This window comes from Pelophylax lessonae (assembly GCF_965119305.1).
Source record: "Pelophylax lessonae genome assembly, chromosome: 4".
NCBI lineage: Eukaryota > Metazoa > Chordata > Amphibia > Anura > Ranidae > Pelophylax > Pelophylax lessonae.
In genome coordinates this window covers 524151274-524174286 of record NC_138771.1, presented here as the reverse complement: position 1 = coordinate 524174286, position 23013 = coordinate 524151274, and the positions used below count along the sequence as shown (strand labels likewise).

The window sequence follows — 23013 nt, the reverse complement described above, 5'->3', positions numbered from 1 at the left end:
ATGTGAATGTAGGTCTGTCTGACAGAAGCAGGCTGTTTGGCTGGCTTCTGTCGGACGAGCATGCTGGAAAACCAGCAGCCGTCTGACTCCCAATTAGCGCTCAGCCAATTTCAAGTTGAGTCCCCAATAGGGAAACAGGAGTAATATACACAAAAGGAGGCTAACAGATCAAAACCCAGACACCTTTACCTCTTGTCTACCAAGGTACGTTGATAAATGTCCTGGAATTTTTAACGTTGTAGAAGGGCTTTCAGGTGTGGCCAAAAATTGACTTACCGCAAAATCCTTTTCTCTTAAGTTCATTGACGGACGCAGTTCTCTCTGATTCATATCAGTAGTGTTATATTGCCCCCTACAGGAGTAGGACACTAGGCAGGAAAAAGTTCTGGCTATGCCTATGGGAAGTCCCGGAGGGTACACCCTCTCTCTTCCTGCATAGGATGTCAGTTTTGTATCAAAGAAGTGTCAGAAAGTAACACCAACCCAACTCAAAATAGAGGGGCGGGTACTGCGTCCGTCAATGAACTTAAGAGAAAAGGATTTTACGATAAGTCAAAAATCCAATTTTCTCTATCGTTCATTGACGGACGCAGTTCTCTCTGATTCATATCAGTAGGGACGTCCCAAAGCAGTGCCATAAAATGAGGGGTGGGAACAGCATAAAGGAAACAATTCCCCAAGGCCAAAAACAGCCAACCAGGCAACATAGGACTCAATAGAACAAAAGATGAGGCGCACCTGAAAACAAAGAGTAAACACCATCAAAGGATAAAAGGGTGTTCAATGGCCGAACTGGCCAGCCAGAGAGCCACCAAACAGGTGTGGGACTTTAAAGGCGGTGTGGTTGTGGCAGAGACAGACAATCAGAGAATATTACAGTTAAAATACAAAATTTTATTCATTTTACAGCGTAAAACATACAAAAAACATGCAGAAAATGTATGGCAAATTGCAGGAAATTATCCATGATAAAATTGATACAGATACTGTGATACTTTGAACGAAGAGATACATGGGGTCACCAGGGTCCTACATGTTTCGCCATTTCGGTGGCTTCATCAGGGACCGAATGTACTCATGACCTCTCAAGTAGTTCAACAGTTAAATATCAAGGAGTTTGGTGCTTTGGACAATAACTTGGGTATTATCATGCATGCGTGGCGATGGTAGACCACCCCCGAGTCCTGAGGGACAAGGGGTTAACACGCCCTCGAGGGCTGGCCGATACTGGACCGGGCCAGGACAGGCAGCTGGCCAGTTCGCTAAATCTGGCAACGGTAGAAAGGAGGTCTCAGCCTCAAGGGCATGGATATAGTGTAGGTCCGGAACGCTGCAGCGTCAGGTAGTCGTGTCCTGGAAAACAGTAAACAGACTCAAGGAAGGCCAAAAGCCCTCCAAACAGCAGTCAGCAAAAAACATTGCGGCTGTAAAGAGGCATCTGCAGATGCCAGCACATCCACCTCATAAAACGTAGCAAAGGTGTGAACAAACGACCAGGTAGTTGTCTTACAACCTGAAGCACAGATTGATCAATCCCCCGTTGAAGGAAGCCAAGATCCGGCCACTGAGCAAGAGTGAGGGGGAGCCCAAGAAGACTCACACCACGCAATACGCGACTTTCTCATATGATGAAAAAAATCATCATAGAAGACGCTTCCCACGCTTTACGCAGGGTGGGAATCACCGAAGCAGACAACCCCCCGTCCTTTGACACCTGGCTTACAACAGCCAAGCCCGCAAGCCGTTGAACGTAAAGCCGGATGGGAGATCGGCCCCGGAGAGAAGAAAAACACAAGGAGCGTCAGCGGCAAGTCTGACCAGGTCGGCGTACCAAGCTAGGCGAGGCAAGTCCGGAGCCATGAGAACGACCGAAATCCTGCGAAGGATTCTTGGCAGCAACAGGAGAGGAGGAAAGGCAGACAGCAGCTGACACTGACCTCGGCCCATCGTGCGAGCACTCTCGCACGACCATGCCGGCGTCAGCCTTGCACAGGTGACCACGCCAAACATCACAGCATTGAACATGTTGAACCTAGCGTATGTTCTTGCCCATGACAGAACCCATGAGGCCACTATTGCACCCGCCAGAGGGTCCCGGGTGCGGGCCACGACCTCTGCACTATCCTGTAGATGCGATGCCAACAGGCCCACGTCCGGAGTGCCCCAAACAAAGGCACAACTGCTGGAACGACTCCGGATGAAGGGACCATTGCCCTGCATCCAGGGCCAGTCGACTGAGGCACACCGCCTATCAATTGTGTTGTTTCCCTCCTGGAAACAGCGGATAGACCTGGAACAAGGCGCTCTGCCCAACGAAGAAACATCACTTCCAAGGCAGCAAGTACACTTATGGTGCCCCCATGGTGAATGACACAAGCCACTGTCGCAGCGTAGTCAATTGAAAGTGCACCGGACAGCTGAAGGTGCCCGATCCAGTCAACTAGACAAAGCTGGAACGCTCTCAGCCCCAGGACAAAAAGCAGTAACCTGGATCCTCCAGGAACCATACTCCCGAAGCAGAAAACCAGCCGAGGACTCCTCCCCACCCGGACAGGCTTGCATCCGTGGTGACAATTGTCCAGTAGACGGGGAGGAAGGACTCCAGAGCAAGACTCCCCCGGGCTCCCTGCCCAGCCGGATCCGCAAGTCCAGAGAGCTTGGATTCCAGTCGCCTTCGAGAAGGAGTGCCTCCTGGGGGATCCCCAGAGGGATTGAGTGAAAGGGACCATCTTGAAAAACAACACCATCAGTCCCAGAACTCGCATGCAGGTCCAAAGAGAAGATCATGTGTGGAAAAGCAACAGTCGACCTCAGTCTAAAGTGCCAAGAGCTTTGACCCCGGAGAGAGAAACACCCTGACCGAGGACAAGTCCAAAGTCAGACTCAGAAAATTCAGTCTCATGGAAAGGACCAGGGATGATTTCTGAAGGTTCAGAACCCACCTGAAATCCACCAGAGTTCCCACAGTGACAACCAACTTCGTTGTCAGCACCGTAGGGGACTTCAAACGGAGAAGCAGAGCGGCCAGGAAACCAGGGCCGATACGCCCGCTGCTGCAACAGCGCCAGGACTGGAGCCAACACCGTTGTGAAGACCCTAGCAGCATAAGCGAGACCAAAGGGTAACGCCACACCCCATTACAAAAAACGGAGAACCCGTAGCTGTCCAGAACATAACGGGACATGAAGGTTGGCAGCCTGACGTCTATGGAGGCCAGGAAGCCCCCTTATGTAGAGAAGCCACCCCGCGCGAACCAATACCAAATTGAATTTGTGTTCTGCACGGAACCAACAAAAAGACCAGTAGGTCCAGCTTGTTGAACCAGAGCCTGAACTGCCCCACAGAGCGCCTGTAAGCGATCCGGAGACAACCGCACATTGGAAGGGAAAAAACCTTACCGGAAATAACCGGATCGAAACTCGATCTAGCAACTGGACCACATGACCTTCTGAACCCAGTCAGCCTGGGATCCGGGCCAGCCGCAGGTCCTCGACCCCCTAGATGGGAGAGGAAGCACCTTCAGGCCACGTAGGCCTTGTCAGCAGGTCTGGAAAAAATCAAACCCATGTACGCCAGACCAGGGTCGTCTGGAACCCACACGGACTGTCCCCCAGGGACAAAGAAACTGAAACCGAAAGGGAGGAACCCCGACTGCGACGAAGGCCCTCAACCCTGACAGCCTGTGTCATCCAGGGCAGCGCCAAACAGGCGATCCCCCTGAAAAGGGAGATCCGTTAAGACCTTCTTAGAAGTTTGATCCGCAGACCAACACTCCGGTCAAGTAGACTCCGGTCAACCACCGCCAAAAACGACAAGGTTTTATACAAGGGAGCCTCGACCAGCGCGACATCGCAAACAAAATGCAGCCCCTGCGCCAGCTGGTCCAACAGCTCCCCCAGAGCAAGAGGGACATGTCTCACACCAAATTACGGTGTTGGGACTCCGTCCATCAGGCAGAGTCTGCGTGGCAAGGGCAAACATGAACACTGTTCCCAGTGCAGCTACGCCAGGGAGCACAGAGCGCAGGCCACAGCCCGTGCCCTCCTATCCCGCAAGTCCTTAAAAGACGGGAATTCCTCCACCAGAACAACGGTAGTCCCGTTCAGCTAGTGACCGTACGTCCACGAAAGGCGGAAACAGTCCTCTGTACCAGAGACTCCCCCAAAAGGGCAACGGCTAATGGCCTCTTAGACACCCCAGGGGAACGTCTCAGACGGTTCCACACCTACATGAGCAGCCAACAAAATGAGCAGCTCCGGGTGGCATGTGAGTGCCAGATGCCACCTGCACCCTATGCGCTTCCGCCGCTGCGACCCCCAAATTGCAGGGTGCCACGCACCGAAAACAGCCAGTTCATCCCCCAGCGCCCGTCGCTGCAGGGGAGGTGGAAAGGTCATCCTCATCATCCGAGGAGACAGGGCATGAGGTAATAGACCAGGCAGGGAGGCCCACGTCAGGCCCACGCCTGTGGCGCCTGAGCCAGACTCAGACTCCGAGACATCAGAAAAGGCAGGAGTAGGTGGAGAAAAGTTTTAGCGCACTTACCACCACCCCCTGGGCCCAAATGCGTCCCGAACTGCGCTGCGGCCTCCGTGAGGGGGTCAGGTGGGAACCTGAGGAACCCACCAGCAACTTTTAAAAAAAAAAATGAAAAAAATTAATTTTTTTTAAACGGCCCCACAGCGCTACAGCGCCCCCCGGAGGTCAGGCACGCGCAAACGGACCCCCCACAGAGAGGGAGAGACCACCCTCAAGACTCACTGTCCTTTAGGCACTCCCACCGGCCTTCCCTACAAAAAATCGGGTATACCAAGATGGCCACCTCCATAGAAGCAGACAGAGGCTACAACAAAATGGCGGCCCGCCCACAAATCGTGGTATTCGGGGGCCCTTTGGGGGACCCCCCAAACGCCCATCCGCACCATCCACTTCAGAAGAACAACAGAAGAACAGCAAGGCCCCCCCCGCACGATTATTGAGCACCGCGGACAGCGCACACTCGCCCGGCCCCCATGCTGCCTGCACACTAGGCCCCAGGCTCAGGTAGGCCCAAACAGCACCCCACATGGGGGGGGTGGACAGGAGGGGGGTCACAATAGGACAGAGGGAAACCCAGGAGTGCGAGGGTCCAACCATCCCAGGGAGAGGGCCCGTGTCCACCCCAAAATCCGCCAGGGGGGGGGGTGTTACATTTACTCACCATACCGGGAACACAGGCGGGCACCATCTCGACAGAACCCCACACCACCGGAGTAGGGGGGCTGTCGGCCAAATAGGAACGCTGCGACATCAGCCTAGACCCTGTCGTGTGCGTCCTGGCGAGACGTTTAACTCGCGGGGCCAGTCCCCGTCCAGTGGGACTATGTCGCGGCCGACCCAGCGCCGAGTTAAGGCCTGCACGCGCTCACTGGCCAGACTGGGGTGACCACTGGATATGGGGGTCCAGTCTATCTCCCAGCCCGGCATAATTGCTTGAAGATCTCACAGGAAAAATAGTTTGAGAAAAAAAAAGCTAGCTAAAAAAAAAAAAAAAAAATCGACATAAAAAAATACTTTATATGCCAGGACCAGAGATCCCAGCAAGGAACTAGGTCCTTACTCCTGACTAGGCAAATTAAAACTGACATCCTATGCAGGAAGAGAAAGGGTGTACCCTCAGGGAACTGCCTATAGGTGTAGCCAGAACTTTTTCCTGCCTAGTGTCCTACTCCTGTAGGGGGCAGTATAACCCTACTGATATGAATCAGAGAGAACTGCGTCCGTCAATGAACGATAGAGAAAGTCAGCTTGTGTTATGTTAAAGGATACCATAACTCACTTAGAATTTAAACTTTAGTTTTATCTCCATGTTCCCCATAAACAGGGGATGCTTTGCAGAGAACTAAAGAATATGTGCAGGCCCCTTATGAAATCTGCTCTTAGTTTTTATGGCAAGTTATTTAAGATACAACATGATTTCAACAGTCCATCTAAAACCGCCTTACTTTATTTCTTTTTCAATCTGCTGTAGTTCTCTGTTCAGCCTTCCAAAACCTTGTTTTACAGTCTTCAGTTCAGATTCAATGTTAGAAAGTTGGTCTTTTTGACTGTTGGTTTCCATATGTTTTTCATTTAAGTCTCCAAATAAATTCTCCAATTTGTTTTCATTGTAAAAAAGCTGAAAAAGCTGGAGATGTTGTTTACTTTTAAGAAGTTCCTGTCGAAGCCTTTTATAACGATCAGCCTATATATAAAAAAATAATAAGAATAATAAGAATAATATATATATATATATATATATATATATATATATATATATATAGTGCCTTGAAAAAGTATTCATACCCCTTGAAATTTTTCACACTTTGTCAAGTTACAACCAAAAACGTAAAAATATTTTATTGAGATTTTATGTGATAGACCAACAAAAGGTGGCGCATAATTGTGAAGTGGGAGGAAAATGATAAATGTAGGGCTGCAACTAACAATTATTTTCATAATAGATTAGTTGGCCGATTATGGTTATGATTATTTGGATAATATCTTTAAAGTGTGGTGTATTATTTATTTAATAAGTAAAGTTTAAAAAAAATAAAAAATTATTCCTAAATATCTATATGCAGTGGTAAATATAAATAACCAGCTATATGGCTATAGCAAAATCTCTAATTCGCTCTGAGAATAACAGACAGAAGAGATACACTGTATATATTATTACAAGCTAAATCTGGCAAATATCATCAGGACTCAGATATCAAATTTTTTATTTAACCACTTCTGGACTGGAAGGTCATACTCTTAATAATCAGGCCATTTTTTTGCAATACAGCACTGTTATTTTAACTGGCAATGGCACGGTCCTGCCACGCTGTATCCAAATAAAATGAATGTGCTTTTTTTCCCATAAATAGAACTTTCTTTTGGTGGTATCATTTTATTTTTTTGCGCTATAAACAAATGAAAAGTGACAATTCTGAAAAAGAAAAAACAATATTTTCTTACTTTCTGCTATGAAACAGACAATTAAAACAACAAAAAAAAAAAAATACAAATTTTTTAATCATTTTAGGCCAACAAGTATTTATTTTTTTTTGGTAAAAAAAAAAAATTATTATCCCAAAAAGTGTATATTGATTGGTTTGCACAAAAGTTATCTCGACTACAAATTAGGTGGTTATTTATCTTTTACTAGTAATGGCGACGATCAGCGATTTTTAGCAGGACTGCGACATAGCGGTGGACAGATTGGACACCTGACACTTTTGAGGGGACCAGTGACATTACTACAGTAATGAGTGCTAAAAATGTGCATGGTTACTGAACTAATGAAACTGGCAGGGAAGGGATTAACACCAGGGGCAATAAAAGGGTTAAGTGTGCTCCTAGAGAGTGCTTTCTAACCGTGTGGGGGATGAACTCACTACATTAACATAGAGATCTGTGTTCCTGAATAGCAGGAACACAGGATCCCTGTGTTCATCTGTGACAAAACTGTGGTCTGTCTTGTTTATAGAGGCAGACCGCCATTCTTTCTCTACGGGGAGCGATTGCGAGTGGCCGGCGGACATCGCGTCCACCAGACCCGTTGATTGGCTGACCCTCTGGCCAATCGGCATGCGCCCCCACAGGCTATTGCACAAAATAGGTACGTCATTTCGCGCAATAGACCTGACCTGCCCCAGTTAATGTGCGGGGGCTGGTTGGCAAGTGGTTAAAGAAAAAAAAAAAAAAAAACTGAATTTTTGTAAAATCTTACCTGTAAAATTCCTTTCTCTGAGTCCTCCGACAGTCGCCGCCTCCTCTAAGTCATCACAATTGGGTATTGTCCACCTATCTGTAGGAATAGCTAGGCATATAGACTTAGTCAAAAGACAAAAGGCATTAGCATGTACACACCCACGGGGGCTGTCCCATCTGGTCAATACCCCCCTGCATCACCACTCCCAACTCAGTTTGGTAGCATAGCAGTAGGTAATAAGAACCCCAAAAAGAGGGGCGGGGGCGGCGACTGTCGGAGGACTCAGAGAAAGGAATTTTACAGGTAAGATTTTACAAAAATTCAGTTTTCTCTTACGTCCTCCGACAGTCGCCGCCTCCTCTAAGTCATCACAATTGGGATGTCCCAAAGCAGTATAGACATGAGGGGTGGGAGACGCAACCGTAGAAAAGGCAACGCAGTACCCACATCAGAGAAAGGAATCTTACATGCACTGTAAGAACCAACTGGGCAACAGCAACAAACAATGCTCAACAGGAGCAACAGCCCAGGAAAGCAAATGCCAAAAGCCAGGAACCCAGGGAAAAAAAACAAGGGTCCATCATGGCACAGCCGCACTGAGAACTTTGCGGCCAAAGGAAGCATCAGCTGATTCCGGAACGTCTACTTTGTAGAACTTGGAAAAGGTGTGCACCGACGACCAAGTCGCCGCCTTGCACACCTGGGCCACCGAGGCCCGATGCCAATAGGCCCAGGAAGTACTCAAAGACCTGGTAGAGTGCGCCTTAACAGGGAAGGGCGGAACCTGTTCCTTCAAGGCGTAAGCCTGCTCAATGGTCTGTCTGATCCATTTGGCAATAGTCGCTGCGGACGCAGCCATGCCCTTCCGAGGTCCCTCAGGAAGGACAAAGAGGGAATCCATCTTTCGAAAGGATTCCGTAGACTTCAGGTAAATCCTGATCGCCCTAACAACATCCAAAGAATGCAAAGCAATCTCCTTTGGATGCTTAGGCTTCGTACAAAGCGAAGGCAGGACAATGTCCTCATTAAGGTGATGATCAGAGATCACCTTGGGAACGAAGGATGGGGGTGGTCGCAAAACCACCTTATCCCTGTGAATTATCAAGTAAGGGGAGCGGCAAGACAACGCCGCCAGCTCCGACACTCTGCGAGCCGAAGTGATCGCCACAAGAAAAGCAACCTTTTTTGACAGCAGAGGCAACGATATCTCCCTGATATTCTCGAAGGGAGCACGCTGCAATGCGGACAGGACGAAATTCAAGTCCCATGGAGGTAAAGGCTCCTTTCTGGGAGGAGCCAAATGTCGCACACCTTGAATGAATGTGCGCACCAAGGAATGAGACGCCACAGGGCGTTGGAAAAGGACCGCCAGTGCTGACACCTGGCCCTTAATCGTGGCCAGCGCCAGGCGCTGATCCACACCAGACTGGAGGAAAGCCAAGATTCTCGACACCGAGTAAGAACGAGGGGAAAACCCCCTGGACTCACACCAGGTGAAGTAGGCCTTCCAGGTACGGTAATAGATCTTACCAGAGGAAGATTTCCTAGCCTTGATAGACCCTTGTCCTTCAAGACCTGGGTCTCAACAGCCAGGCCGTTAAAGCCAGCGACCGTAAAGCAGGGTGGAAGATCGGACCTTGAGACAGAAGATCTTCCCGTAGAGGCAGGCGCCACGAAGGTGCCACCGCCAGGTGAACAATGTCGGCGTACCAGGACCGGCGAGGCCAGTCCGGTGCCACCAGAATCACCATGTGCGGTCCTGAGGCCAATCTGCGAAGGAACCGGGATAGTAACTGAATCGGAGGAAAGGCGTACATCAGACGATACTGATGCCAAGGGGCCACCAACGCATCCGAGGCGTCCGCCAACGGATCGCGCGTTCTTGCCACGAAGCTTTCCACCTTTCGGTTTAGCCGGGATGCAAACAGATCCACATCTGGGGATCCCCACTTCGCACACAGCATCTGAAAGACCTCCGGGTTCAGGGACCATTCCCCCTGGTCCAGGGTCTGGCGGCTCAGATAGTCGGCCTGCCAATTTTCCACACCCGGAATGTGAACTGCCGAGATCGCCGGGATATGAGTCTCGGCCCAAGACAGAATATCGGTCACCTCCCGGGCCGCCCGAGCAGTCCTGGTGCCCCCTTGGTGATGTAAGCCACCGCGGTAGCATTGTCCGTCTGTACGCGAACAGGCAGGCCCTGGAGACGGTCCGACCACTGGAAGAGAGAGTTTTATTGCTCTTAGTTCCAGCACATTTATCGGGAGGGAGGATTCCTCCTCCGACCAAGTGCCCTGGGCAGACAGGTTGCCCAGGTCTCCACCCCAGCCTGACAGGCTGGCGTCCGTGGTAACCACTGTCCACACCACCGGGCGGAAGGACTTGCCTTCCGCCACCGCCGGGGACTGGATCCACCACAGAAGAGCCAATCTGGTCTGACAACTCAAGGAGACATCCAGATCCAAGGACTGAGGAAGTCTGTCCCACCTGGCCAGGATCTCCGTCTGGAGAGCCCGCGTGTGGAACTGGGCAAAGGGAATCGCCTCGAAGGCCGACACCATCAACCCCAGGCCCCGCATGCAGGTCCTGAGTGACGAGGACGGATTGTCCCTGAGGGACCTGAGTTCGTCCCGCAAAGACCGGAGCTTGTTCTCCGGCAAGAACACCTTTGCCTGAGCAGAGTCCAGAACCATTCCCAGATAGGGAAGGGGAAGCGACGGAGACAACGCTGATTTCTGAACGTTGATGGTCCATCCGAACTCCTGGAGTGTCTGTACCGTGATGGACAGGTCGAGCACAAGGTCCTGGCTGGCCCTTGATCTCAGAAGCAGATCGTCCAGGTACCCCAGAACCGCAATGCCCTGGGCCCGTAGCAGGCCCAGGACCGGTGCCAACACCTTGGTGAAGACCCTTGGAGCCGAAGCGAGACCGAAAGGTAACGCCACAAACTGGTAGTGGTCCTCTGCGATAGCAAACCGAAGGTACCGCTGATGACCCTCGAAAATGGGGATGTGCAGGTACGCATCCTTCAGATCTATCGAAGCCAGGAATTCTCCCGGACTCAAGGAGGCCACAACCGAACGGAGAGACTCCATTCGAAACTTTCGAACACGCACGAAGCAGTTTAGCGCTTTCAGGTCCAGAATAGGACGCACTTTGCCCTCCTTCCTGGGCACAGTAAACAGATTTGAATAAAACCCCCGAAACCTGTCCCGATGAGGCACCGGGACAATCACTCCCTGAGCAAGCAGGTCCTGCACCGCCCGATGCAAATCCTGCAGACGCCCCGGAAGCAGATGGAGATTGGAGGGAAAGAATCTGTCCGCCGGCCTGGAAAGGAATTCGATCTTGTAACCTGATCGAACGATTTCCTGGACCCACCTGTCCGATATCCGGAGCAGCCAAGGTTGAAGGAAACCACGCAAACGTTCCCCCACCCCTGAAATGGGTGAGGGCGCCCCTTCAGGCAGAGGCGGATTGTCCCGCCGAGCCGGCGTTGCCGGCCTTCTGCTTACCCGCCCAGGGCTTCTTCTGGTTGCTCTGGGCCTTGAAGGGCTTGCCCTTGGATTGGTTCCGAAAGGCACGAAAGGACCCCTGAGTGGATCTAGGCGCAGAACCCCGCTTGCCTCGGAAAGACTTGTTCTTCGGGTTCTGGGGTAGCATAGTGCTCTTGCCCCCCGTGACTCCTTTCACCAGGGTATCCAACGCCTCGGCAAAAAGGCGAGAGCCAGCATAGGGAAAATCAGCAACTGTTTTCCGTGAGGACTGGTCGGCCGACCAGCTCTTCAGCCATATCAGTCGCCGGTTAAGCACCGCGACACTCGAGAGGCGAGCCACCAAGGGGGCCTCATTTAAGGCTGCATCACACAAATACATGACTCCTTGGTGGATCTGGTCCACCATTTCCAGTCGGGCAGGCGGCACGTCATCAGACACTAGGTTGCTTCTAAGCACCTTGATCCAATCAGCTACTGCCTGAGCCACCATAACGGACGCGAAAACGGGTTTGAGCAACGAGCCCGCCACCGTATAGGAATGGCGGGCTAGAGACTCCAACCGCCGGTCCGTGGGATCCCGGAAAACCGGGGTATTCTCAGTAGGAACCAAGGTAGCCTTGTTCAGCACGGCCACAGTGTGATCTACCTGTGGAGGCACACACCATCGCGATTCCGTAGCCGGCGCAAAAGGATAAAGCAATTTGAACCGACTAGGCACCACGAACAGTGTAATGAAATTCAGCTGGGCAGGGAAAAACCTGCGCTGACTTGCGGGCCCTGTGCGTCCCAAAGGAGGACACAACGCCCAGAGGATTGGGCTCATCCTCTAAATGCAAGGTTTCTTTCACAGAAACAATCAACTCATCCATGGTCGCCCGTTCTTCAGGCGACCCAGGGGAGGATGTGTCAACACCCTCAATTTCAGCCTCCCCCTCAGACCCCGGGGGGTCCAAGGATGAGCGGGACCCCAAAAAGGGCACGCTTGCAGCAGCAGCCATATCCCCATCTGAATCAGAAGAGAGAGACAGCCTGGGCCGTTTTCTCGCAGCCCGTTCAGACATCAGCACTTCCATATTTGCCACTAAAGTCGCAACTACAGCAGCCAGATCAGGTCGCAGCGGAGCCACAGGAGAACTGGGGCCCCCCACTAAAGCTGGAGGAAACTTGCTTTCCTGAGAATCCATGGCTCAAGACAAGAAAAAATTACAGTGCAAAAAAAAAAATGATGTACTGTCCCCTTAAATAGCGCTGCGGAGTGCGCAGCCCACCGCTACTGTCACAGCTATGAAGACCCCCAAAAGGAAAAAGAAAAACTGAGCCAGAAGCAGTATACAGAAGAAGACAGAGAGAGATGCAGTGCAGAGCCCGCAGATCGTTGCTACCTGTGTCCTTTGCTGCCTGAGAGGAAAAGGAAATGCTGCTAGAAGGGGCTGGCTATAAGCCAGACCTCAGGGAAAATGGCTGCCCATAGGAAATTCATTGGAGGCTTCACTAAGATGGCCGCCGACATGCGGCCGAACCGATCGTTCTACAGCCCACAAAATGGCGGCGGAGGGCGCCAAAACGATCTGTATGCTTGCCCCAGAGGGGCCATATCCATGTGCAGTAAAAAACATGGCGGACCGCGCGAACATACCCCCGCAGCGGTCGCCGCACAACACTCACGTCTGTACCCCCAACATGCACCTAAGGTGACACAGGGACCCCCAGTAAAAAACATACAAATTTGTACAAAACGAACCCCGCAGGGATCGCACAGGGAGTCACACAGGCACAGACATGGGGACACACAGCAACACAGACTGCCACCCCAGACAGAGGCCCCACACAGAAAAGTACTTACCTGTACCCGATGGCGTGGGGGAGCCTCTATGCACGGATAAACCTCTGTCCTCTCCTGACAGGGAGTGCCGTGAGCCAGGGACATGACGCTGCAGCAGCGCAGACGAGTCCTGTGAGGTAGCCACCGCACGGCTGCATCCCTGCAGCATACAGGGATGGGTCGTTCATAATGCCAGGGCGAACCATAGCTGAATGCTCGATGGCGGGCAGGGGGTCCATCTGACCCTCAGTGCCCTGAAGAACCAGGGCGGCCAGTCCGAATCCCAGCACCGCATGATCCATCTTCATCCGAAGAATAAACTAACACTAAAGCTGACAAAATAAACAGCTAGTAAAGTGAGAGAAAAAACTGACATTTTTCAAAGAAAATCAAATAAAAGATATAGGAAGGCTGAGACTGAAGCCCCAGCACAAGGTAACCTGACTATTCCTGATTGCTAGGCAAACTAAAACTGAGTTGGGAGTGGTGATGCAGGGGGGTATTGACCAGATGGGACAGCCCCCGTGGGTGTGTACATGCTAATGCCTTTTGTCTTTTGACTAAGTCTATATGCCTAGCTATTCCTACGGATAGGTGGACAATACCCAATTGTGATGACTTAGAGGAGGCGGCGACTGTCTGAGGACGTAAGAGAAAAAATGAAAGACTGTTTTGACAATTTTCAGACAGAACTGTAATATATTATGTGTGACAGACTCCCTTGTCTTAGGCAGGTGGCTTAATAAAAAGCTACCTGCGCCTGCTGTCACTTTTGCTGGCCATACAAAAACAATGTCTTCCTTCAAAAGTTTTTCATTTTAATAACATTTGTTCGTTTTCTAATCGTTAGTGGGGTCAAATCTCAGTTTGTTTTCTACCACAGTGACAGGAAATTTTGAATAGGAAACTTCTTTGTCAAAGGAATTTTCAGATTGTGTATGTGGTTTTCATTCAGAAATTACATTCCTTTAAAATTGAATGCTAAAAGCAAGTGAAATTTTCAAATGACGTGCTTTCATTCAGTGAATGTACAAAGATTTTTCGTATGAATATTGTCGTCCTAAAATCTTTGTGTGTATGGCCAGCATAAGGCTCGGTTCACACTTATACAGTTTGCTTTTGATCCATATCTGTAGTGCTTTTTGATGTGCGTTTTGCGCACACGATTTTACTGCGATTTGCTTTTTTTTTGGCCACTTTGTTTTTGGGCAGATTAAAAAACGCAAATTGTATCTTCCTAGAAGTCGACTTCCTAGCCTTCAATAGCATAGGAATCACAGAGTCAGAAAGACCTATCTCTCAACACCTGGCTTTAAACAACCATGCCGTTAAAGCCAGCGACTAAAAAACAGGATGGAAGATTGGACCTTGAGACAGCAGATCTTCCCTGAGAGGAAGTCTCTAAGGAGCATCGGCGACCAACTTTACTGAGTCTGCGTACTAAGACCAGCAAGGCCAGTCCGGAGCCACCAGAATGACCGGAATCCCTTCCACCTCTACCCTGTGCAGAAGCCTCGGCAGGAGTTTCAAGGGATTAAAAGGCATAAATTAGCCAATACTGACCCCCAAGGAGCCACCAGAGCATCTGTGGCGTCGGACAGAGGATCTCGAGACCTAGCAACGAATCTCTGAACCTTCTTGTTGAGGCGAGAAGGAAACAGTTCAACCTCGGGAGTCCCCAAACGAACACACAGGAGATGAAACACCTCCGGGTGCAGGGACCACTCCCCTTGATCCAACACCTGACGACTCAGGTAATCCGCTTGCCAGTTATCCACCCCTGGAATGCATACAGCAGAGAGGGCTGAAATCAATTTTTCCGCCCAGGCCAGAATCTCGGCCACCTCCTTGGCAGCCAAGACACTCTTGGTGCCTCCCCTGTTGATGAGTCGTCCAATGGCTCAGACAAAGCTATACTGTGCTGAGCTCCAAAACATTTATCGGTAGTTTTGACTCTTCCATCGTCCAGGTACCCTGGGCACAGAGCTTCCCCAGCACCCCGCCCCAGCCCGATAGGCTGGCGTCCATGGTCACCACCATTTAAAACAACAGGGGGAGGGACTTGCCCTGGCATTGTGCTGGAGACTGAATCTACCACAACAGAGCAGACTTTGTGTTGTGGCTTAACCGAATAAGAGTCCAAGGTCTTCGGATCCTTGTTCCATTTGACAAGAATCTCCCTTTGCAAAGATCTGGTATGGAACTGAGCAAACGGAACTGCCTCGATGGTTCATACTATCAGACCCAAGGCCCGCCTGCAAACTCGGAGAGAGGACAAATTGTTCGCCAATAACAACCGAATCGCCACCTACAACTTTTGCAGCTTGTCCAAGGGGAAGAAACACCTTGGCCAAGGCTAAATCCGGAGTCAAACCCAGATAATCCAGTCTTAAGACAGGTGTCTCGGATTTCTTGAAATTGATGTTCCAACCGAAATCCTGCAGAGTTCTGACATTGAGACAAACTTCTGTACCCGCACAAAGCAGTTCAGGGCCTTGAGATCCAGGATGGGACACGCCTTGCCTTCCTTCCTGGGCACAGTGAAGAGGTTTGAATAAAACCCTTTAAAATTTAAAATGTTCCTGAAAAGGAACCGGTACAATCACTCCTTGCGACAGCAAATCGTGTACTGCCCCTCGCAAGTCCATTAACCGGACTGGGGATAGTCAAAGATTACACGGAAAGAACCTGTCCGACGGGCGAGACCGGAATTCGATCTTGTACCCAGATTGGATCAGTTCGTGAACCCATTTGTCCTGAATCAAGGAGGTCCAGGGTTCCAGAAAGAAACAAGGACGTCCCCCCACCCCAGAATCGGGTGAGGGCGACCCTTCATGCAGACGAGGACTTGATTGGCTGGTCTTTGCTTTTCCCGACCACATGCTTCTTGGAACCTCCAGAGTCCTCTGACAGTCGCCGCCTGTTCAGTCAGCCTTCACTAGTGGGTAATGGCGCCCTCTGCAGAAGCAAGCTAGGCAGTTTGAAAGGTTAATAAAAATCTTTCTATACTTAAGACACACCTCTAGGGGGCCATCCCTCAGCCATTATCCTGATCGAGTTATCACTGATCCTCAGTTTGTAGCAAGCAGTACCGGAAGGCAATAACCCCCAGATTCAAGAACCAAAGGGGCGGTGGCGGCGACTGTCAGGGGACTCAGAGAAAATATTTTTTACGTTAAGTTCTTACAAAAATTCTATTTTCTCTTACGTCATCTGACAGTCGCCGCCCGTTCGGTCAGCCTTCACTAGTGGGATGTCCCAAAGCAGTGCAGGTGTGAGGGGTGGGAAAACCCAACCTACCAAAAAGGAAACAAAACAACCGGGCCAGAAAACAACCTGAGCCCACAGGGCAACAAAGCTCAAAATGAGAGCTAACCCAGAGTAACAAAAAGAAAACACCCCAGGAAGAGACCGAAAAAAACACGTCTCTTCAAACAACTGCTGCACTCAAAACCTTGCGGCCAAAGAAATCACCCAAGGATGCCAGTACATCAATTCTGTAGAATTTTGTGAAAGTGTGCACAGACGACCAGGTCGCCGCTTTGCACATCTGCCTGGTGGCGAAAAACCCAAGAGGCACTGACAGCTCTAGTAGAATGAGCCTTTACAGGTAAAAGAGGAACCTGACCCTTGATTGAATAGGCCTGAACAATCTTCTGTCTGATCCACTTAGAAATGGTTCCTGCTGACGCAGCCGAACCCTTCCGAAGGACAAACAGAGAATCAGACTTCCTAAAAGACTCTGTGGCAGACAGGTAAACCCTGACTGCCCGGACTACATACAAGGAATGAAAGGCAAATTCCTTGGGATGCTTGGGCTTCGCACAAAGCGAAGGCAACACGATATCTTCATTAAGGTGGAAAGTCGAGACCACCTTGGGGAGAAAAGACTGATTGGGTCGCAGAACCACTTTATCCCTATGAAGCACCAGATAAGGCGAACGGCAAGACAGAGCCGCCAACTCAGACACTCTGCGAGTAGATGTGACGGCTACCAGAAAAGCAACTTTCTGGGACAACACAGGCAGAGGAATGTATCTGATGTTCTAAAAGGGAGGCCGTTGTAACACGGATAACACCAAATTTAGGTCCCAGGGAGGCAAAGGAGCCTTCCTCGGGGGAGCCAGATGCTGCAACCCTTCAATAAAGGTGCGAATCAAATAATTAGTCGCCATGGGACGCTGTAACAGAATGGCTAAGGCCAACAAATGACCCTTTATCGTGGTCAGCGCCAAACGCTGAGCCACACCTTCCTGCAGGAAATCCAAAATCCTTGCCACCGAGAAAGAGCGGGGATGGAACCCTTGCGATTCGCACCAGGCAATATACGCCTTCCAGGTGCGATGATAATTTTTCTAGAGGTAGCTTTCCGAGCTTTCAATAAGGTAGAAATGACCGCATTTGGCAGACCCCCATCTCTCAAGACCTGGCTTTCAACAGCCACGCTGTCAAAGCCAGAGACTGTAAAGCAGGATGGAAGATCGGCCCTTGAGACAGAAGATCGTCTCTTCGCGGAAGCCGCCTGGGAGGCTCAATGACCATATGCATGATGTCCGCGTACCAAGACCGACGCGGCCAGTCTGGAGCTACCAGAATGACCTGAATCCGTTCTAACGCCAACCTGCAGAGGAACCTGGACAACAGTTGAATCGGAGGGAAGGTATAAATCAGCCGATACTGGTGCCATGGCACCACCAACGCGTCCGTGGCGTCCACCAGAGGGTCGCGGGTTCTGGCCACGAACCTTACCACCTTGTTGTTGAGACGGGACACGAACAAGTCCACATCCGGAGACTCCCACTGGGCACACAGAAGACTTAACACCTCCGGATGTAGGGACCATTCTCCCTGGTCCAGAGTCTGGCGACTCAGATAGTCCGCCTGCCAGTTCCCCACACCCGGGATGCGAACGGCCGAAATTGCCTAACCGTGCGTCTCGGCCCAAGCTAGGATCTCGGCCACTTCCGTGGCAGCCCGGGAACTCTTGGTGCCCCCTTGGTGATTGATGTCAAAGCCGAGGAGACCAACGGAACAGGCAGAGTTTGATTGCTCTGAGCTCCAAGACATCTATCGGTTAAGAGGCCTCCTCCATCGACCATGTCTTCTGGGCACAAAGCATGCCCAGAACTCCACCTCAGCCTAATAGGCTGGCATCCGTGGTGAGCACCATCTGCAGCAGAAGCCAGAGGGACTTGCCTTGTGTCAGAGTTGGTGACCGGAGCCATCACAAAAGATCCGATCTTGCGAGGTGGCTCAGAGAAATCCTCCTGTCCAAAGACGGAGGCGTTCTGTCCCACGTGGCCAGGATCTCCGCTTGCAGAGTTCTCGTGTGAAATTGAGCAAACGGGACGGATTCGAAGGCCGAAACCATTAGACCCAGAGACCGCATATAGGCCCGCAAGGAGGAGAGATTGTTGTCCCTGGAGGGACCTGATCTTGTCCCGCAGGGTCCGGAGTTTGTCCTCCGGAAGAAAAACTCGTGCCTGAGCTGAGTCCAGGACCGTCCTGAGGTACTGAAGGCGAACTGAGGGAGTCAGTGCAGATTTCTGAAAATTGATGGTCCACCCGAACTCTTGGAGTGTCTGAACCGTTACGGAAAAATCGCTCGTCAAAGTTGCACACAAGCTCGATCTTAACAGGAGGTCGTCCAGATAACCAAGGAATGCAATCCCCCTTAAACGCAGCAAAGCCAGCACTGGAGCCAAAACCTTGGTGAATACCCCGGGAGCCGAAGCGAGACCGAAGGGCAATGCCACAAACTGTTAATGCTCCTCTACCACCACGAAGCGGAGATATCTCTGATGACCCTTGTAGATAGGGATGTGCAAATACGCATCCTTCAAGTCGATGGAGGCCAGGAAGTCCCCTGAACTCAACGACGCCCCCACCAACCTGATGGATTCCATCCGGAACTTCTGCACCTGTACAAAGCGGTTCAGAGACTTTAGGTCCAGAATCGGACACACTTTGCCCTCTTTTCTGGGCACCATGAACAGGTTGGAAAAAAAACTGTGAAACCTGTCCCGTGAAGGCACTGGCACAATGACTCCTTGGGCGAGCAGATCTTGTACCGCCCCCATGAAATCTCTGAAACGATCGGGAGTCAGATGGAGATTTGATGGGAAAAACCTGTCTGCGGGGCGAGATCGAAACTCGATCTTGTACCATAAACGAATCAGCTCGTGAACCCACCTGTCTTGAATTCTGGACAACCAGGGTTCCGGAAAGAAACGCATATGTCCCCCACCCCTGAAACGGGGGCATCCCTTCAGGAAGAGATGGACTGGGCCGCCTCTGGCTTACCCGACCACCGGAGGGCTTGAATGACTTTCCTTTTTATTGTGCCCCCGAAGGCATGAAAGGACCCACGCTGAGCTTTAAAAGAAGGTCCCCGCCTAGTGCGAGTGGCCTTTCCCTTAGAGACCTGGGGCAAAAGAGTACCCCCCGTAAGAACCTTTATCAACTCATCCAGTGTCCCCAAAAAGACGAATCCCCACATAAGGGACATCAGACACAGTCTTCTTGGAAGCGTGGTCCGCCAACCAGCTTTTCAGCCTAATAATGCGGCAGATCGCGACCCCAACCGCAGATAGCCAAGCGACTAACAGAGCCTCGTCCAAGGCCGGGTGACACAGGTAAATCCCGGTCTGGGTCATCTGATCCACCATGTCAAGGGCAGTCGGAGAGGTCGACTCTGCCACCAGGGTGCTCCGAAGCCCCTTGGACCATGCCGTGAGAGCCTGAGAGGCCATCACTGAAGCAAACACAGGTTTGAGCAGGGAGCCCGCCAAACGCCTATCTGCGGGATCCTTGAACACCGGAGAGTCCTCTACCGGCATCAAGGTGGATTTATTTAGCCTAGAAACAGTGTGGTCCACCTTAGAAGACACCGTTCAACGTTTGTCCACAGCCTCCGCAAAGGGATAGCGGTAGTGAAAACGCTTAGGCACCACCAGCATTTGTTTGATGCAACGCCATTGGTCGTTCACAATTTCTTGAAACCCCTCAGGCCAGGGGAAAACCTGACCTGACTTCTGGGCCCTTCGGGAACCCGAAGGCAGCCCGCTTACTTGACTGAGATGGCTCATCGTCTAGATTCAAAGTCTCCCTAATGGAACTAATGAGTGCGTCCATCACAGCACGTTCCCGCACCACCGAGGAAGATTTCTCCTCCTCCCCCCTCGGAAGGTAAGAACAGGGACCCCTCTGGGGGGGGGGGGACGTTGTCCGTGGCAACCAATTCAGGCTCTGAGTCAGAGGACTGGGAGGGCATAGGCCGTTTTTGAGAAGTGCGTTCCGACATCAGCAGATCCACTTTGGACGCCAAAGTCACATGAGCAGCAGATGAGGCCATGGAAGAGGATTCAGGAGTACCCAAAGCCCCAACCAAGTCTGTGGGGAATTTGTTATCCTAGGAGTCCATATTTGCAATTTAAAATTAATGGGACGCTGGCCCGCAGACCCCCTTCGCTACTTGCACTACTTGAAGAGCCCCTTTAGAAAAGGCAGTAGCCACAAGAGAAAACAGTTTTACCAGGAAAATGCCAGAGAAAACCGTAAAAATCCATCCACAGTGCCAGTACTTGCCACAAGCTACTCAGTGAAGAAATGGAAGAGAGGGAGGAAGTGACCTCACAACCCTAGAGGCCTATGCCCACCCTGAGCCACAAAAAAAAAAATGGTGCCTAATGAAAGTCAATGGGAGAAATCACAGGCAAAATGGCCACTGCCCTTACTAGACGTTTGCCCACAGCCGAGATGGCGCCCGTTCGGCGCCAGGACAAGGACCTAAAATGGCTGCTGCCCATACACTGAGCTCAGAGAATCTGCCCTTATCCAAGATGGCAGCCGTGCTAAACGGCGCCAATTGCAGCACATACGCACGATCTGGCCACCACAGGGGATCCCAGGGAGAACCTCTTGATGCTATGGAGCCCCCCCACGCCCCCCACCGACCGCACAGGCTGCTAGGTACAGACCTATATCCACCTAGGGAGACCTTTGTCCCTCAGAGTATTTTTTCTCTACCAATTTTATTATTTTTTGACGCACCAGTGACCTGCGACGCTTGTTGGCAGACTGGGGCTCCATAAGGATCTAGATTATCCAGTGCGAGGCCCAGCTCTGCTGACGCTTGCAGTCCTCCAGGAAAATTCCCAGACTAACTAGCGGTAGTGAGAGAAATAAAAATCAATTTTCAAAAGAAAAAAACATATTTTGGGAAAAAGAAAACTAAGAAAACTAAGAGCTTGGACGCTAGGTCCCAGCAAGGAAAAGCTAGCCTACTCCTGACGCTAGGCAGCATAAAACTGAGGAACAGTGATAACTGGATCAGGATAATGGCTGAGGGATGGCCCCCTAGAGGTGTGTCTAAGTATATAAAGTTTTTATTAACCTTTCAAACTGCCTAGCTTGCTCCTGCAGAGGGCGCCATTACCCACTAGTGAAGGCTGACTGAACAGGCGGCGACTGTCAGAGGACGTAAGAGAAAGAAGTTTTCTCAGCTAAGCATACCCACCTGCCTCCTTGTCTGAGCTAAGGACTGATGGATACCAGGAAGTAAATACTGTCACCCCGACAATCTGGGGCAAGTACAAAATAAAAGAAAAACAAAAACGCTCAAGAAAAACACAACATTATTACATATTAGGAGCGTTTCCAGGGAGCCAGCAAGGGTGGTACTGTAACAATCCTACAGGCTCACCTGAGTCAGAGGACTGCTGGCCAGAGGTAGGAGTGGAGCCCAGTGGCAAAGACCCCAGGCAGGTAGTAGGTGCTGGATACTGGATGGACACCGCGTAGTACTCTGATGAGGACACGGGTTCACCTGAGGTGCGGAAACTAAGTGCTAGCTGGTTTTCACTAGAGCCCCTAATGGTGGGGATAGACTGCGCTGCAAGCTAACACCAGGACGCGGTCCTCAGGATCACCCAGCCAGGCAGAGTGCAGGTTCGGTCCGAAGGCAGAGGAGCAGACAAGGGAAATTACCAGAGAGAAGTCAGACGAGCCAAAGGTCGGGGCGGGCAGCAGTAAGCGTGGTCAGACAATCTGGATCGGCAACAGAGGTAGCAGTTCAGTAGGTAGGGACAAAGCAGAAGAGTAGTCGGTAGTCAATTCCTGGTCAGCGTTGGATTTGTGGTAGTAGATAAGAGCAGCAGGTGAGGAGTAGCTTGATCGAGGCTCAGGAGCTCAATAATCAGCAAGCTTGAGTGCACGGGGCTGGACTTATATAGGGAAGTACCAGGTGTCAGGAATCAAGGGTGGTGAGCAAGGCTTGGCAAGACTAAGGTTGAAATAATAGGCTTCAGGGAGGAATGTTCAGGGAGGAAAGTCCAGAGAGGACGGTAGCCTAGTAAGCAGGGCTACCGCCTGGGATGTGGCTGGTCACGGGTTCGAATCCCGACAGGTACAAAAGTAGCAGAGCTTAAACAGATACAAAAGGACCAGCGTCAGTGAAAATGGCCGTGTGAACATGGCCAAAAGCAATAGGTACTGTCCATAAACACTGTCAGAACCTCGTATTTCCATCCACGATAAACATAAAAGCAAAATGTAATGGTACCAAACTAGCTAAAGCCCCAACATACACACAAACACATGGTGGATCAACAATGATCTTTCCCGGATAGCTCATTTTATAGACCATAAAGGTATTAGAAAGCCCTCTTACAGAATGCCCCCATCAGAGACATTTCAACTCTGCCAAATTACTCATTATTTACAGATATTGTGCCGAGACCAGGGTGACATTATCACACACACTCTATGCAAATAAATGCTTGAGAGGCCCGGGGACACGAGGTAGTATCTCAGAGCTGTACACTTTGTTTGCGGATCAGGGTTCTAAACTTTCTTACCAACTAGCTTGGGAAGCGGATCTAGGTAAAACTATAGAAAGAGGAAGTTTGGTTCCAATGGTCGTTCATGGTGCACAGGGGAATTTTAAATACTTCCTTGGTGGAGGCGAACTACAGGGT

At 50.8% G+C, this 23013-nt stretch overlaps 1 protein-coding gene across 1 annotated transcript in view; it reads right to left on the bottom strand.

Annotated features, from left to right (window-relative positions):
• SMC1B (structural maintenance of chromosomes 1B) overlaps positions 1 to 23013 on the bottom strand; it is a 512286-nt gene that overhangs the window by 401957 nt on the left and 87316 nt on the right. The window contains exon 5 of the mRNA XM_082255760.1: positions 5985 to 6223. Coding sequence (XP_082111886.1) covers positions 5985 to 6223 — 239 coding nt within the window. The remainder of the gene's footprint in view (positions 1 to 5984; positions 6224 to 23013) is intronic.